Source organism: Dermacentor silvarum, chromosome 2 (genome assembly GCF_013339745.2).
Source record: "Dermacentor silvarum isolate Dsil-2018 chromosome 2, BIME_Dsil_1.4, whole genome shotgun sequence".
Lineage (NCBI taxonomy): Eukaryota > Metazoa > Arthropoda > Arachnida > Ixodida > Ixodidae > Dermacentor > Dermacentor silvarum.
Window position 1 is genome coordinate 206,894,510 of NC_051155.1, and position 17,902 is coordinate 206,912,411.

Below are 17,902 nucleotides of genomic sequence, written 5' to 3' on the forward strand. Positions count from 1 at the left end.
CAGCGCGGGCGGGCGTCGGCGGAAGGCTCGTTTCCTGCACCCGTCATCACGGCGCCCTGCCCTAATCTCGCGCCGCCCGCCAAGCGCCAGCTCTCTCTCACTCGGCGGCCTGCGACTTCGACGCTCGTCCCGAAACATCGGAGGTTTGGCGGAAACAATTCGGTGCAGTATAGATAGCACGGTTGCTGCCATAACACATTGAGTGAGTGAGTGAGTGAGTGAGTGAGTGAGTGAGTGAGTGAGTGAGTGAGTGAGTGAGTGAGTGAGTGAGTGAGTGAGTGAGTGAGTGAGTGAGTGAGTGAGTGAGTGACCGACCGAGCGGGCAAGTGAGTGAGTGCACGGTTCAGCGTGTCATGTATACTGGCGCTGCCGTTGAAAATCCATCACCCTCCCAGATGGATCACATGATCTGTACGTAAGAAGTCATAATTTCAAACGGCATATATATATATATATATATATATATATATATATATATATATATACGAAGCAATTCTTCTTGGATCCGATGTTTACAGGAAGTGCAGGCGTCACAGGAAGTGCAGGCTCATGCTGAAAAACAAACACAAATTTTTAATTTGACGTTCAGGCGTTCGGCCTTTATCAAGGGTGGGACTGAAAGCAGAGAACTAAATTGTCAGTTTCAGCCTTGATAAACCCTAGACCTCGGCCGGAACATCAAATTAAATGTTTGTTTTTGTTTTTATACGTTAGCCTGCCACTTTTTACAACCTACATATATACCGCCTCATTCTTTGGCGTCTTACGAGCGCTGCATATTATTTCGTGTAGTGAAATGCGTTCGAGTGCTCAATCAAGGCCGAACGTTACCATAAGAACCAGTAAATGGCTTCAGAACACATTGTTTTAGTGTCGAGCATAACTAACAGCCGATGTAGCCACAGCTCTTTCAATGTTTGCGAACGATCAGTTTTGTCTCCGTAAATCAGTGCACGTTCAGGTCATCGCTCCAAGGGCACCTGGAGCGACGGCCATGATTTTCAGCACATGACAATGAATCTCAATTATTTTCTCCATTGATCAGCTTTTCAGGCGACCTGCTATTTAAATTTACATATTTCTTTGAATACTCTGACGCCTCAATTGAAAACGTCATTGACATGAACGCGCGTTTTGCTATTACGGAAAGAGGATATCGTTACTGTAAACAAAACGCGAGCCTGCCTCACAGCCCGTGTGGCCGACTACACCTGACGCGCACTGCAGTCCTGTTAAGGATAACCCTTCGATCCGCTTTCGCCGGGCGACGTCGATGCACCGCTACGTTTAGAGCAAGCTGCATCGTTTACATAACAAGGTGCGACGCGACGAATCGATGCTGCGCGCCTCTCTCGCATTTGCGTAAACGGAGCGTACAGATAGTGCCTGATTGCTTTACCCTGTCGTGTTGTATCGAATGATCGCAAGGTTCTGAGCTGCACTTTGGTCATTAGCTTGGTCAAGTTAAGGAATTGTTATCTAGGTAGCTACGCCTCCGTTTTTGCGGAGGTAAACTAGAGGCGGAGTATTGAAAGGGATTCAGCAGTATAGCTTGCCCACGTAAGTGGGCCATGGCTATTATTGTGCGCCGAATATACAAATGCGCACACTCGGCAGAATAATCGAAAAGGTGTAACTGCGTTAAGCGCACTCCTGACGCACTGCGTAGACAACTAAGCCACAACTGCACCGAACTGATTGTACAAGGTATATGCGTGGTCTTCGTGCCGTGCTATAGTTGGGGCTTGCGACGGGGAAGGCAACTCTGCAGCATTTACATGAGGCCCTGCCCTCCCGCCAAGCGGTGTTTTCCCCGATTTTTGTCGTGCCGTTCGCTCGTAAGCAGATTGCTGGAGGACTTGTTTCTGGCTAGGACCGCTACTTCCCCCTCCCCCACCTCTCCCACACTTCTTGTGCCTGCACCGCAGAGTGACCAAGGCCACGCGAAAGTAGAGGGGAGCCAACAAAGGACCGGGCTTTAGAGAGAAACATGGGCCATTATACTTTTCCTTACGTCTTGGCGCTTCCGAATGGCGATGTCGTTAAATGGGCTGTTTTATGTGGCCCGCGGCTTCCGCCCTCCGTTGGTTTCTTTTCTTTCTTTATTTATTTATTTCGTTTTACAGCGACGGGTTACTCTTTCTCTCCCTCTTTCTTCACCACGAGTAACGTTGCTGTAGATGGAGAGGCAAATGTAGCAGTTCCGGCCATTTCACGACACAGCAAACCCGAGCTTTCATACACACTTAACGGAAAAGGGGGATTACCCGGCGAGGTCCGAGCTATTGATAAAGCGGTATAAATTTCGCAGATGCTTAAACTTACACCATCGTGAAAAAGTAGAATACATGGTTTTTGTTTAGTTTTTCGTGTGTTTTATAACGTTTGTGTGCTGTCTAGAAGGGTTCTTGTTGTAACATAGCATTTTTCCTAAGCAATGGACTGAAGGAAACGACAGACACCACATTTTGTAGACGGCATGAAATCGGCGCTCTAAACACGGTCAAAGGCTTACTCGCTCAGCTTTCAGCTAAATAACTACCGTGGTAACTGTATCCACATATAGGTTGAGTGAATATATACCTTTGCTAGTGTTTAGCCTAGCTAAAAAAATTATACTGAAACACGCGGAACATCAACATCGAAACACAGGGCGCGACGTTTGCAACGAATTCAAATTAAATTATGGGGTTTTACGTGCCAAAACCACGATCTGATTATGAGGCACGCCGTAGAGGGGGACTCCGCAAATTTGGACCACCTGGGGTTCTTTAACGTGCCCCTAAATCTAAGTAAACGGGTGTTTTCGCATTTCGCCCCCATCGAAATGCGGCCGCCGTGGCCGGGATTCGATCTCGCGACCTCGTGCTCAGCAGCCCAACACCATAGCCACTGAGCAAGCACGGCGGGTTACTCTGCATCGCTCATCATGAGCTTCCGATTCTCTGTTAGATATAATGCTAGCATTTAACCTTCAACAAATCAACAGCAACGAACTCAACTGCATTACGCGTAAGCCACCTTACGCAAATCGGGACTGACAATGTAATCACTACTGAAGCTTCAATATGCAAATGAGAAAGTAGGAATTCTCTCTCAGTCACTTTCCTGGTGATCTCATTCTGTTTTCTTCAGTTCACGCCAGAATCGCAGAAATAATTATTACCTATTGTTTTAGCACTTCGAAAACTACTCTCGAATGGTTTGACAGCTGTTATAATGACAGTTTATCATTTCATGACCACATCCATCACTGCATTCTGAAATACGCAGCTTTGCTTACATTGCATGCGCTCGTTCTTTCCAGCTGAAAACTTGCTCGCTTGCTGTGGGTACCTGCCTAAATTGTATTTAAATAAAAACAGTGACTCCTTCGCGCAATCATCACTAGATCATAATTTCAAGCACGTTCTGCTTACTTCCCTTTATCATAACTGCATATTCGTAAGTTTACTCAGTATCTGAAATGCGTTATCTGCTTTTCTCTTGGCGTAAACAGTGATGCCAATAATTAAGTCAGAAGTTCCTGATGCAAAAGTGCACAGCTGTTCTCCTCCATTAAATGCTATTTAGACACGCATGATATATGGCGGCGTCCTCTCTGCGCCGTATCTGCAACTAATCTGGGTACAGTAACATCTACATCTATTCTGCCGCTGCTCTGCTGCCACGGTGTAGAAGCAGAGGCTTCCTATACTTCCGCCGCTTTGAAACAAAAGGGGAAAAAATTACGGAGAAGTTCCGTTCAACAAATTCACCAGTTATTATTCCCTAAGCTATCTGCGCCACACTTTAACCACAGAAACGTAAGCACTGTGCCGTATAACTCTGTCAGTAGCACAATAAGATTCGCCGCGCTGACTTCATGAAAGTTAATGCTCAAGTGTTTGATTACTGTCGATATCTTTCCAATTTCTGCAATCTTGTGTTTATTGTGAAAGTCAGACTTTACTTTAACATTGCCGGTCTCGTTTTGATCAGTGCAGTTTCGTTATTCTTGCCCCAGGAGTGAATAAGCGTGGTTATTTGGGAAGATGCGAGCAACTGACGTTCGTGGTTTCGAGGACGCGCTGTCCTGCATCTATCAGCCGCTCTTGCTTCACGTATTCATAAATGGGGTAGCAATCGCACTAATTCGAGCTTGCACGCTCCCGAAAACGCTTGCAGTGTCGCAAGCTGCGCCTCGTACAGTGAAAACACTGCGGAACTCACCCGAGCTGCACTTTTACCATTCGCATGCTAATGTAAACTGCAGAAAATTTGACTGCTGTTAAAAAACTATGATAGATAGATAAGGAATTCGAAGTAGGAACGCCCCTGTTTTTTAAGGCAACATAGGACGTAGGGCTATAGGTATCCTGAACATTAATTAATCCTCTTGTTACCAGTGAAGTTAAACCATTAGGATAACATGGAGCTCGCAAACATGCTGAATGAAGAGCTTGGTGAGAGCTTAATGACACGAGAAAACTTTTTTGTCTATTCATCGTAGGCTTTTAAATAAACGTTTCGTTGTTATTCTATTCCATTCCTTCTGCGTTATCCGCACGATGCGTATCGAAAACAAGGTACACTATAGTATAACAGGATAGATACTTACGATACAAAAACGTGTTGATCGGTCTCGGAGGGGCTTCTTTGCACTTGCCACCTTGCGTTCGTCGTGCGTCCCCGCTTCTCTTGTACGTAAGTCCACATCTATGCTGCACGATTATACAAACACAGAGTTGCCTCAGGGGCAAAAACGATATGTCGAGACGAGCGAAGCCGTGGTGACGCTCACCGTGAGCCCAAGTCACTTCACTTTTTTTTTCGGTATTTCACTCCTTCAAGCCGCAACGTTCGCGAACGCGGCAAAGTACGAAAAGAAAGAGACAGCGCGACACGTCTTTCACAAAAGCGTTGCGCGCGCCGTCGCGTTTGCATAAAATACCGCTCTCAGGGATGGGCGTTGGCACCGCACACACTGGCGTTTCGGGAGGAAAAAAGGGACAAGATAGCACAACTAAAGCGCAGTTCCTTGAGAGATATGTTGTGTACTGTACTGCATCCAGCTGCGTATACGCGTCTTCCTATCTTAGCTCTGTTTTCTGATTTCTTTTTTTTTTCTTTTTACTCTACGCTGCATCTGTGATCGTCTTCCGTCAACGTATAGAAAGAGCCTACGGGCCGTGCTAGTCACGAATGCAAAAGAAGGAAGCGTTCCTGCTCGCCAAAGCCATCGCATCAGCGCGTCACGACAGCTGTTGCTGCTCCTCTTGTTGCTGCTGCTGCACTGCTGCTGCTAAAGAAAGACGACACTCGTGTCCACAGACCGACGCGAGGCTGGATATGGACGTGTTGCTGCGGCTGCTGCGTCTGCTTGCACGCGCCGTGACCGCCGACCGTCATCGTCCTAGATGTACGCCAAGGGCGTCGGCTTGAATTTCCCGTTGTAAGTAACGTGCGCCGCAGGAGGCAACGCCATGGAGCTTTCCGACTTGTGAAACTGCCCCATGTGCGGGTCGTGAAGGCTAGCGGTGTCTAGCTGCTTCTTGAGGACGCTGGAAACTTTTCGCCGGTACCACAGCACTAGCGCCAGGACCACGATGGCGAAGATGGCCGTGGTCGAGAGTCCCACGATGAGGATGTTCCGCCTCGTGCGACCGTCGCAGTCCAGGTCGTAGTGCGACAAGCTGCGCAGCAGTTCGCGGCTCAAGTGAGTCGGGCTGTGGCAGCGGACATTGGTCCAGTTGCCCGTCTGGTCGAGCGAGCGCAGCAGGTCCCACAGCCAAATGACGCTGCAGTTGCACACTATCGGGTTGTCTCGGAGATCGAACGAGGACAGCTGGTTCCAGGGAAGCAGATCCGGGTGGAAAGACTCGAAACCATTGGCCCTGAGGCTAACTCTGGTGAGCTGGCGCAAGTTTGTGAATGTTCCCGGAGACAGGTAGCGCAGTCGTCTGTTCTCTTCGAGCACGACCTGTTCAAGTTGCAAGCACTGGCTAAAGGTGCGCTCGTCGATGTTGTCCAGATACTCAGACCGCACAATGAAGAGACGCTTGAGGTTTTCGAGCGCCCTGAAGTTGTCCTCGGTGAGGCTCCTCACGCTGTTGCGGCCAAAGTGCAGCTCTTCGAGTCTATGCAGATCGGAAAGCGCGTCCGTCGGAAACGCAACGAAGGCGTTGTCTTGGAGCCTCAAAGTGGCGAGTGAAACAAGGCTGGAGAAGGCACCCGGTTCCAAGATAGCCGTGGAACAGCGGTCCATGTTGAGTTCTCGCAGCCTGACCAGATGGCTGAAGGCGTTATCGACAACGGTGGGGATGCTGTTCATTCCGAGGTCGAGTGCCAGCAAGTGTGGTATGTGGTGGAAAGCCGGCGTCGGCACGTGACTGAGCTTGTTGTCCCGCAGGATGAGCGATTTGAGCCTGTGAAGGCCGACGAAGGCGTCCGGGTCTATCCTCGCGACCTGGTTGTGCGATATGTCAAGTCGCTCTAGGCTGCGCATGTCGTGAAATGCTCTGGACGGCACGTAAGTCAGCGCGTTGCGTCTCATTTGCAGCTCTAGGAGGGTCCGAAGACCTCGGAAAGTGTCGGCTTCTAGCTCGGCCACCGAGTTGCTGTCTAGTACGAGCACTTTGAGTTCGGGCAGCGGGAAGTTGTCCGCTCCCAGAGTCCGCAGTTGGTTGTAGGACACGTCGAGGAACTTGAGTTGCTGATACACGCTGAAGGCGGACAGGATGTTGCGGATGTTGTTGCGCGTTAGGTGCAGCTCGCGAATCTCGGGATTCAGCGTGATAGGGATGACATCGAGCGCGGCGCCTGCACACTGCACCGTAAGCTTGTCGTCATTGCAGACGCACCGCATGGGGCAAAACGCGTTCGCCACGGCGCCCAGCGACAGCAGAAGCAACAGCGGCAGCTCGCCCACCGTCTCAGCCGGCCGCCTCCACCTCCCGGCTCTCAGATGGCTCCGGCTCATGGTAGTGCTCCTTGGTAGGACCTGCGAGAGCAAAGTAGGCGATTGAGCACACATGCTCAGAAAAAGCGATCTAGGAGCTAAATGCAGACTTACAGATAGCTTAACGAGTTGTTCAAGGAGAGGAAGGAGAGAGAGAGGAAGCAAGCATATCTACACAAAGGCGGGGAAGTCATCAAGGGGGTCCTGAATGTTAAATTGGGGATAAATGCTTAGCAGGTGCTTGATGATCTCCTGGCAAGTGTCACAAGTTCGTCTATTGGCCTTATAATATGGAAGAAACATGCGTTCGTCAACGGAGTTGCCAGATAGGTGGTACAACGATGTTGCATCACAGCTGGCGAAACTATTTCGCTCCTGTCACTGTAAAAAGGAAGGTTACGCAAATGGTAATAATATACAGTCGGAGAACAACCGACATCTTACATAGTGGTGCGAGCAAGCAAACAAATTATGCTTGCAACATATGCATCCTCGCCAAAGGAATCCGAAACGTCTGGGAGCTTTCGTGAGCAGATCAGGCAGGCCTCGTCAGCGAAGTCGGTACCGCCGAATACTCAATAATGAGGAAGCCTCAGAAATATGTTATTGTGCCCTTTTAACGCGACAGCGTTAAGGGCCCCGCCTATCACGCACAATGAAGTCACTAAATTCTTTTACTTAGCGAGAATGGTCTTCCCGCCGCCTCATTCTAAGCTAAGCAGGCCGCAGGCGGTCACGCTCAGACTCCTGCAAACTAACTCCTACCCAAATCCGCTGTCCCCTAACAGCATATACTCTGACATTTATCCGAATTGTTCTTCCGCGGCCTGAGGTGAGGCTGCTACTTTGGCTCACATGTTCTGGGAGTGCGGGTCGTTGGGCCCGAAGTTCACCAAGGAAGAGTGGGACGCGCTCCTGCGAAGTCCCCTCTTTCAAGACCAAATCCTGGTCGTCCAGCGCACCCGTGATCGGGCCGGCAGGCTAGCTAGACCTGTCGGTCCCGTCGTGGGATTAGCCGGGTGCGCGTTTTATTGCGTTTTGCTGGACCCAATAAAAGTCTATTCACTCACTCAGGGCCCTTTGTCACAGAAAATCTGGCGTCGGCAACCGGCGTTGGCGGGGTGGCGGAGAAAATTACCCCCAACCACGCAGGCCCTCCGAATATATTTAGGTACATGTATAGGCCACGCCTTCTTATATGACATGCGGTATATGCGGGTAATGTTGCCACACCTTTCTATCATTAATGTTGCTCCTACCTTGTTTTGCATTCTTGGCAAAGCTATTCCTCGGAATTTTGAGAATGACCATCCACAAACAAATGTCATGTAACAAAACAGCCACAGCGCATGCCTTTTATGTTAAATGTTCTCAGACTGAAATCTTAAAAATACGAAACAAAAACGGAAACCTGAAAATTATGCAATTTTTTTTTGCGCGGCTGCGCAATAAATAGCTCCGGGATCGCCCCACGCAAGAGGCCGCGTTTCTACCAGAAAGCTCGCCTTCGTGCATAGCGTTCGCCTCAAGTGTTTCCCGGTAACCATTACGGTTGCTTAAGCTGCAGTTGTCGGGAAGCGTGAGAAGCAGTCAGGGATCTTTGAATGCTATCGCGTTCCACTCTTAAAAGCGAAGCTTAAGCGTCCTCCAATTTTTCCCAGAGCATGGTGCAACATTTTTCTTATTTAGGATACCAAATGGTCATATGTTTAATGGTGCAAAGCAGATTGGAGGTTCCGAAGAACTGCTTTCGAGTCACAAGGTGTGACGCTTTACCGAGCTGCTCTATTGTGACACAGTTCACAGCGGCACGGAGAGCTGCAAGTTGTGTCATGTGTCACAACTTGAAGTGAATTGAGGCTTCACTGAGATGATAAAAAGCAGTTGCTGAGGTGGCTTGCGTTGTCCAGCGGTCGGTATAAATGGGCATGCAGTGTCCGTATGTCTGGTACCCGTATGTCTGGAGCCGACAACGAATGGTCGGCCTTCATGATTTTGGAAATGATGAGGAAACTCCGAGTTTGTAAGAATTTGCAATCAAACGGCGAGTTTAACAAGATAAGATCACTCTACCTTTCCCCACCCCATATTATAATTGGAGTTGGTGCGTGTTTATAACAGGAGCCGCCCAAAAATAAATATTGAGTGCATGCATAATGCGTCTGCTGGTTGTTAGTCAATTTTCTTGCGCCATACACGTCCGCGGGTCACACTCAGCTTGATTTGTATAGCGTTACTAACGCAAATTTCCAGCTTCCTTGGTGGCTCAGTTAGCTCAGTTGGCGAATTGGCTCAGTTACTGTCAATAAATAGAACTCTCTGGGAAAAGATCAAATAAATGAGCAAACAAATGAAGAAACAAGCCAGGAAGCCAAAACTCATAATGCATCGTGGATACGTAAGCCGACGCCAGCAAAGAATGGCGAGACATTGTGTAAACACAGCACGAGAGTGGAGGTCAGAAAAAAAAAAAGAAAAAGTGTTCACGAGACTCAGATGGACCGCCCTTGCTGCGAGTGTTCGTGTGTTCGGTAGCATAGGTCTCGGAACAAGTCAGCAAGTACCAGAAAGAAACATAAAGCAGGAGAAACAGTGCTGCAGATGTGCATTGTTGCAACGCGGCAGACACACCACCGGCCGGCAAAGAGCCCGCAAGCGGCAAGCGAGCAGTCTGACGCAAAAGACGAATCGGATCACGGAGAAAAAGGAGGGTGGCCCGCCGAATAAACGAAAAGAACCAAAAAAAGAAGAAGAAGAAGAAGAAGACATGCCGGAGGTGATTCTGGTGCTGCTCCGGGCGCAAGATTGAAGATGACGGATTGGCGGCGACCACGGGTGCGAGCGCCTTCCAAAAGGGCAGCGCCGCATAGCTCGTCCACCACGCCGAGAAGGCTTGCTCGGACCTCCGGCGGCTGCCGCTCTTCCCCTTATTCGGAAATCCTGGCGCAAAGAGTTTCGCGTAGCCGCGGCGGCCAATCTCGCGCACCGCTGCTGCCTGCATTCGCTCATTTGTTGCCCTCACGCATCGCCGCACTGGCCAGGAAGCGCCCGCAGCAGGCGCTGATTGCGTCTGTGGACTCACGCACACACACCCGGGCCGGGGCGCCGCTTGTTCGGTGTTTGCGCCACCGGAACTCCATTCCAAGGCAGAGATAATGTCCTTTATTTTTTTTTTCTCTCGCTCGTGTACTTGGCGTCGGAAGCTGTGGTAGCCGTATACACGTCTCTGTCTCACTCACATATGGAGCCAAACGTGAAATCAGCGAGCACTCGAACGATCATTCCGGAAACCAACGTTGTCTTGCGGAATCCTCTAGTCAATGCCCGGAATATCGGCGATTTCCTTTTGTTAATTTTCCTCGCTTCTGATTCGTGGGTTATGGATCATCATCATCATCATCATCAGCCTATATTTATGTCCACTGCAGGACGAATGCCTCTCCATGCGATCTCCAAATACCCCTGTCTTGAGCTAGCTGATTCCAACTTGCGCCTGCGAATTTCCTAACCTCATCACTCCACCTAGTTTTCTGCCATCCTCGACTGCGCTTCCCTTCTCTTGGTATCCATTCAGTAACCCTAATGGTCCATCGGTTATCTATTCTACGCATTACATGGCCTGCCCAGCTCCACTTTTTCCACTTAATGTCAACTAGAATATCGGCTATCCCCGTTTGTTCTCTGATCCACACCGCTCTCTTCCTGTTTCTTAACGTTACGCCTAACATATTTCGTTCCATCGCTCTTTGTGCGGTCCTTAACTTGTTAACTCTGGCGAAATGCAGTATGCAACCGCGTGAGCAATGCAGTCAGAGCTCCTTCTTGTTGTTCGTTGCTTTGTTTGTTTCGAGGTAGTCTTCAAAGCAGGTGGAAGTCAGCATGTGTCATTTTTCTGTCTTGTGCTTACCTCTGCCCCGCAATACGAACATGAGAAAACAATACAACGAAAAACTTGGGGATCGCATTTGACTGCACAACGTGGCTTTACGTAAACTTGCACAGTGAAGAAACGGAACATTTCTGATGTTCCTACAGAAAGAGAGGAAATAAGAGTAAAAAAAAAAAGTACGTAAATGTTGTACATTTGCTACTTAAACTCGAAGGAAGAAAACCAAAGCTCAAGCACCAAGTGCAACGACTTTTAAAGAAATCTCTCGTGCTTCGCTCCCTCTCACAGTAAACCGAGGATACCTTCGCCTTTTTAGGTCAAAACAGCGGTTACGTGTTTGCGTCAATAGAGCTGCGGCCTCTGAAAAACGAATGCGGAGGCGTGTAGGCGCAACGCGATACGGCATCTACCATTTCATGAAATTTTAGTAAATGCACGCGATCACGGAATATTGCCATTAGACTCGCCATTAGACGGCAATATTGTCATTGCCGAGAGAGAGAGAAAGAGCAAGGGAGGGAGAGAGGACTGAAGGTTGCGGAAAGCACGCACTATACGGTCCCGCACGTATACGAACAACTAACTGGAACGCGCCGGAAATAGCGAGAGAGCGCCCGATGGCGACGGCGGGTGCGCACATATAGACCAACGACATAACAACACGAAAGAAGAGCCAACACGACGATAGAGAAGAGACAGCGTCGGGCAGCACTTGACCCAGATAGAGCGCGCCAACCTCGGCACCCTCGGCCGCCGCGGGATGCACGCCTCGTCGATTTTGGGAGTAGGTGCTGGCGGCCATTCGCACGCGAAAAGCAGTGCCACGAATTAAGAGAATAGAGACGACGATCAGGATCGGCTAAAAAGAAAAGAGAAGCAGCAGGGAAATGAGCGAGGCAAACACGGCTTGAAAGAAGGCGCAAAAGAAGACGAGCCGGCCGGCACGATTGCGCACTAAAACGGAGGACGCACAGCGTGCTTTCGCTTGTAGAGAGAAGCCGAGAGAGAGAGGAAGAGAGAGAAAGGAAGCTGCGGAGAGGGATGCTGAGGTGAGCGTTATTATTGCGGCAATTTCGCCGTGCGGCTCGTGCTTGAGAAGCAAATCGCCTCGACGCGATAAAGAGCCTCTTTTTTTTCCCTTTCTTATTTCGTGTTTCCTTCGACCGCCGCATACTTCGCGGGCTTCAAGGTTCCTCGTGCGCAGCGGCGCGATGCAGTTGTGTGTATACGGCGGCCCGAACGTGTTTTTCTCGCAGGCTCCATGGTGCGACGCAGGCTCGGTTGCGGAAGCGACGGCACGGAGCTTCGGCATCATTGCTTCCCGTTTGCGGATATAGAACGACGGCCTGTGAAAGAGAGAGGGGGAGAGATGGTCGCAAATAAAATAAAACATAAACAAATTACACACAGAAGAGGAAACAACGACAGAACGGACGTGGTTGGACATTACGCGTTAATGACATCGGCCCGCCGCTCTAACGCCTGGACGCCTCTGGTTCTCTCTTTCTCTCTCCACACTATACAGCACACGGAGAGAGAGAGACGAACGAACGCACATGTTTGCGAACTCGAGCGCACAGACGCACGCACAGTGTCGTTCACTTATTTAAAGACGAGGCTTCCACAGCAGCCGAGAACTGCCGCAAACGTGGTCGTTTGTGCGTGCGAGGGCCGCGCTTGCATTTGCCTCGGCATCGCTTCCGATGCTGTTCCCCGCAAAGGCAGCGATGCTTAGGGGGATACTTCCTCCATCTCCGGAGCCAGAGGGATGCGAAAGTGGGTGACGCGATTTCGGCGGCTCCACGGCGTCGGCGCATACGGTGCACAGTGGTATATCTATTTACGCCTTGTTCAATAAGCGTTCTGCTGCTTAAATTGTGTAACGACACGCGTTTCAGTTTTTTTATTTTTGTTTTGTTTCGCCCATCTGGTGGCTGTATAAGAGCGCGGCCTTTCGTTGCGGCGAAAGACGGGAAGCGCAGTGGCGGGTTGTCGTTTCCTGTAGACGCCAGCCGATCGGCGTATCTCGGCAAAGCCGGCCGATGTACCCACGCGCCGTGGTTTAGTTAGTTAACGCGGCGCCGTGGTTTAGTTAGTTAACGCGGTGTGTTTGTTTACGCTGTTATAGGGCTTTCCGTTGGTTTCTGGTTTACGCACAGCCGTGGAAGAGATTTTTCTCGCTCGCTAGGATATAGTATATGAATAAATGAAGTCATTCGTCTTGCGGCGTATTGGGCTACATAGTACGACGTATAAAAGGGTGCAAACATTCGCTCCCTGCAAAGGTATTTGAACATATTAAATATTAAGATATTAAGATTTCAGTTGGAAACTGAAACATTGCTTGCGTGCTTGCTTACTTGATTGATTGGTTGGTTGAGTGGTTTATTTATTTATTTATTTATTTCATTTGATTTGACTAATTGTCCCAAGTCAACACAGAAACTATGACAGACGCCTTAGTGGATTGCCCCAGACTCACTTCAACACGTCAGACTTGCACCCAAAGTGGTTTACACCCATCTCACAAGTGGGTCTGTATAGGAAATTAAGCGGCCGTGACATGCCTCGGCAGTTCCGTGCTCGCGGTTAGAGCACTACCCTTGAAGCTAAAGACTGGCTTAGCGGACAGGATACACTGTCGTAGAAGTGCGCTCTATAGCACTGAATAAGGCACTTTAGTCGCATTTAGTCCGATCAATGCGCGGGGTGGACGTTTTGCTTCAACGCCGTTGTCAAGGCGTTGCTTGGGCTTTGTGCTGCACTCGTTCAGAACTGCACTCAAACGCCTATATGGCCGTTGCGTTTAGCATGTGGGGCCTAGCCGCCGCGCTGCTTTCTGAGAGGCAGTGCTCGAAAGGTAAACCGGGAAACTGAGGGTCAACATTGTTTTGCACTAAGCATCTCTCGCTCGTTTCTCTGTAGCACCAACCCTATGGCGGATCCAGAAACGCAGAAATTTAAAGGGGGGGGGGGGGGGGGGAGGTCAGCGAGCCCAATCTTCTCATCCCCTCAGCCCCCTCTGGATCCGCCCCTAAGTCCACCAAACCCATAACTGCACTAACTGCACAGGAGCATTCTATCGGCCGCTGCGTATCACCAAAGATGAAAATCAGAAACAGGATTCGAAATGTTATTTCGTGGAGATAATACGGCTGCAGCAGAATTGGGTGTCTAAGCTCGCTCAGATGGCAGTGGCGTCGCACTCAAGGCGTACGCAGACAAATGTCTTCTGCGAAAGCAATACTCTCATCATCGGGGGAAGCGAGAACAGTAAACGAAGTACAAAAGGCGATAAAGGATTGACGCGAATGAAATAAGGCGACAAAAATCAGTAAAAAAAAAAAAAAAAGGAAGAAACAAGGAGGAGACTCCAGTATATCGCGTTATTTCCAGGCACGATCTTCTTATTTTTTTTTCTCTCTCTCTCTCGATTTCTTTGTTCTCCGGAGCCCCAGTTTCATTTCAGTTCACATCGGCGGCAGGCGACAGGCCCGCCTGATATCGGGCTTCATTCGCCAAGAAGAGATGGCTTGTTCCGCGACAGGTTCACCAGCCGTCTCGAGAGAGGTCGCGAAACCTCGGCACGACAGGTTTATCCCGGCTTTATTTCTCTGCTCCGAGGGGGCCGGCTCGAGCGCACTGCCCGAATCCAGGGGTCCGCAGGCGCACAAAGAAGAGGTGGTAGCAACCCGGTGATCTGGCTCTCGGGGTCGACGAGGTGAGTGGACTGACCCCAAAGTAAGCGAGCTCGCGGGAAGCGAGATTGGGCGCGTCTCGGCTCGAATCGACTTCGCTCGGCTCGGGGCCTGGCTTCACTAGGCTCAAACAATGCGCGTGGAGCCCTCTGCGCGTCTGAGATATACACCGCGAGAAATTGTGGCAGCGGAGAACGGCAACAGAGATATAGCTTTGCAGCGAGAAAGAGAGACACTTTCCCTATCGAAGATGCGCGGTGCATCTGCGGAGCCAAAAAAACGAGGGTCGGGCCGAACACCGAGCGTATTGTGCTATCGCATATACCCAGCGCGAAATCCCCTTTGCGTCATCAACAAGGTCAGTCACCGCTGTTTGGTGATTTACTTTTTGCGAGTTACGAAGGCAGCTTTATTTCGGGCGGGCCGATTTGAGTAGCTGCGGCTTGATATCATCATCATCATTATTATCATAATCGTCATCATCATCAGCCTATATTTATGTCCACTGCAGGACGAAGGCCTCTCTCTGCGATCTCCAATCACCCCTGTCAAGCTAGCTGATTCCAACTTGCGCCTGCAAATTGCCTAACTTCATCAGCCCACATCGTTTTCTGCGGCTTGTACTGCTATGAAAAGATTGTCCTAGCTTCGTGTTCTTGTGCAATTTTCACTGTATTCAGCTTGTCATTCACCTCGTGCAAATAATTTGCCTTGTACACTAATGGAAGGGTGAAAGCTTACATTTTACCATGAAATCCAGAAATTATCGGCTATGCAAAGCTGACCCCCCATTCATCCAGTTCCGGTGAAGGGTGGCAAACCGGACACATATATTCGGATAACCTTCCTGCATTTTCACTCGTCTCTCTCTGTCAATGCAAGTTTTTTCAAAAGCGCTCATATTGTGACAAGCCATTTTTTGTTCTTTCTTTTTACCTTCGGATTCAGTGACTTCAATGAGTGTAAAACCGGCTGCTTTTCAGAGTCAAGTGGATATATGCTCCTCTAAAAATACCAGAAAAACTTCATGATTACTGCTTCAAGGTACTGCCACTTTCATTAGTGTCGAAAGACCATTGCCGCTCAAGACTACAGCTTAAAATGATCCTTACGTGTCGGATTCATCTGGGCGTTGCAAGGTTATCTGTGTAAATAAATTTTTCGGAAAATTAGATCCATAATTGCCTCGAGAGTAGAAAACTTCGGCGTGAAAACCATAGGAATCTGCACACTGTTTTGCAATGGGTGAGGCATCATAAAGGGAAAGAAAAGTACACCCTATGTTGCATAGAAGCAAAGAGCACTTGTAGAGAGGGGACCGTGGTTTCACCTAAACAGGCGAGCAAAATGAAATGCAGCAAGAGAAGGAGGAGCGCACGTTAAAAAATAAACAAACGGAATTAGAGATATTTTTTTTTCAATCTTCCTTCAAGAAAGTCTGAACTTAGTTAAGAGGAGACGGTACTGCATCGACAATTTGGAGGAGGAGGAGGGGCAGGGTGTTGGCTACAAGGCGGACCTAGCCTTGCTGGAATTGCCGGCAATTGCTTCGTCCCAGTGACACCTTTCTGAAGTTCAGGAAATCTAAAACCTATAGGTAGGCCGTTCAGTGCGTCTTCATCCAAATCTCCGCCTTGTTTAATTCCCAAATTGTCGCCTTTTTTTCAAAATTTTGGGGAAGTCAAATAAGGGCTGATAATATTGCCTAGTTCAATGGGAACGTTTTAAACTGGCCTGCCCCTACCATACTGCCATACTTGATGCTAAACCAGATTGTTTAGATTTTTTTTTTTTTTTGCTACTTTGTGAGTGTGTGAGTATTTCTAATTGTGTCGCTCCTGAAGTCCGTGCACTGGCGGGCTTATCGTAATTTTCTTTTTTGCCCTGTGAATGGTCACCGCGAAGAGATTGAGTAATCCCACTAACTCAGGAGTACTAGCAAAATTATATATATGAAAAGACGAAAAAAGGAAGGAGAAAAAGAAAGCACAAAGGGCATAGGAGGAGAGAAACTAAAAGTGGGGGGATCAACCAGAAGTGTGTCCGGTCTGCTACCCTACGCAGGAGGAAGGTAGTTAAGGAAGAAAAAGAAAGAAGAGAGCAGGAGGGGGCGCGGAGGAGGGGGGGAGGGGAGCGGTGCATCAGCATGTAATACGCAGGACTGCTCATCACGCCTACAATCGGCCACTGAGGCATAGCTGTGCTATGCTTCATACTACGTCAACGATAATGCGACGATTCCAAAATCTAAAGCTTCTTTGCACGCTTTTCCGCCAGGCACTCTCACAAATCTATGTTATTTCCCTTCGAACACACAAAAAAGAGGAGGACAAACAACCTCGCAAATAGCCGTGAAGGCTACAGGGGATCCTCTCCGAGTCACACTGCGCTCGCTCGGTGGCGCTAGCAAATCCGCCTTGTTCCTCCGAAGCCGCCCAGCGCGCTGTCTCCAATTACGGCCGTTAGCCGGCGCTTGCCCGGCGGCCGCAATTAGCGGGGTTTCCGCGGACGTAAGCCGTTGCGAGCGAGGAACGAACACGTGTTTCTCTCATTGTCATTCGCCGAGAGCTGAGCACGAGCCTCTTTCTGCGGCCGGGAGGCAATCTGCATACACACGTGGTCATGGCGTGCTGTCCTCTCGCTTGCGCGGTTTCGCTTTGCATACGTACTACGTAAGTATATACGGAATAAAATGAATTCAAACGGGGATGCTTTTGTACAGTGCCGGCTGCGTACTTTTGAAATGTTCTTACACCTTCGGGCATAAAGCGACTGTTTAACTGTGAAATAAATTGGGAGCTCGGTAGAGTTCGTGCCCTTCCTTGCGATTTGGGAACAGTGGAAGAGGTCTGAAGTTGTCATTCGATCGCTTTTTCCTTTCCGTTTTCTTTTCTTCCAGCTTCTTCCTCCACCAGTGCAGGGTAGCAAAACAGGCGCAGCCTGATCACTCTTCCTGCCATCGTCCCCATCGCTCGCCGGCCTACAAAGAAGTGAAGGCATTTTTGTGCTTCTTGAGAGCGACTGGCCTGTGTGAATGTCTTTGAATGCTTGGTGCCGTCTGCCGCATGCACTAATTCACCGCGGCTTTCCTTCATTTGATCATTAATTGATTATTAAATAATTTAGTGTTTTATTGCGATACCAATTATATGGACACTGCAGGCGCATTGCTGCCATCGTCGTCGCCAGGAGATTCCGTATAAAGTCCACGGGCGATAATATTGTCGCCGCGCGCCGTATGCTGTATGCTCGAGTGAAAGCCTGCGAGGGTGAGCCGGCGATTGCGGCTCAATGTCGTGCATGCAAGGGCGGCCAGCGGGAAGGAGGCGCGCCGACTTCCAGTCGCGTGCAACGCTCCATAGAGAGAGTAGAGAG

The 17,902-nt window shown here is 49.4% G+C and overlaps 1 protein-coding gene across 1 annotated transcript in view; it reads right to left on the reverse strand.

Moving 5' to 3' along the window:
- Positions 1-17,902, reverse strand: part of LOC119442491 (insulin-like growth factor-binding protein complex acid labile subunit) — a 156,572-nt gene that overhangs the window by 26,575 nt on the left and 112,095 nt on the right. Inside the window, exon 3 of the mRNA XM_037707392.2 lies at positions 4,601-6,982. Within this exon, the coding sequence (XP_037563320.1) occupies positions 5,396-6,961 (1,566 nt within the window). The 5' untranslated portion in view covers positions 6,962-6,982 and the 3' untranslated portion in view covers positions 4,601-5,395. The remainder of the gene's footprint in view (positions 1-4,600; positions 6,983-17,902) is intronic.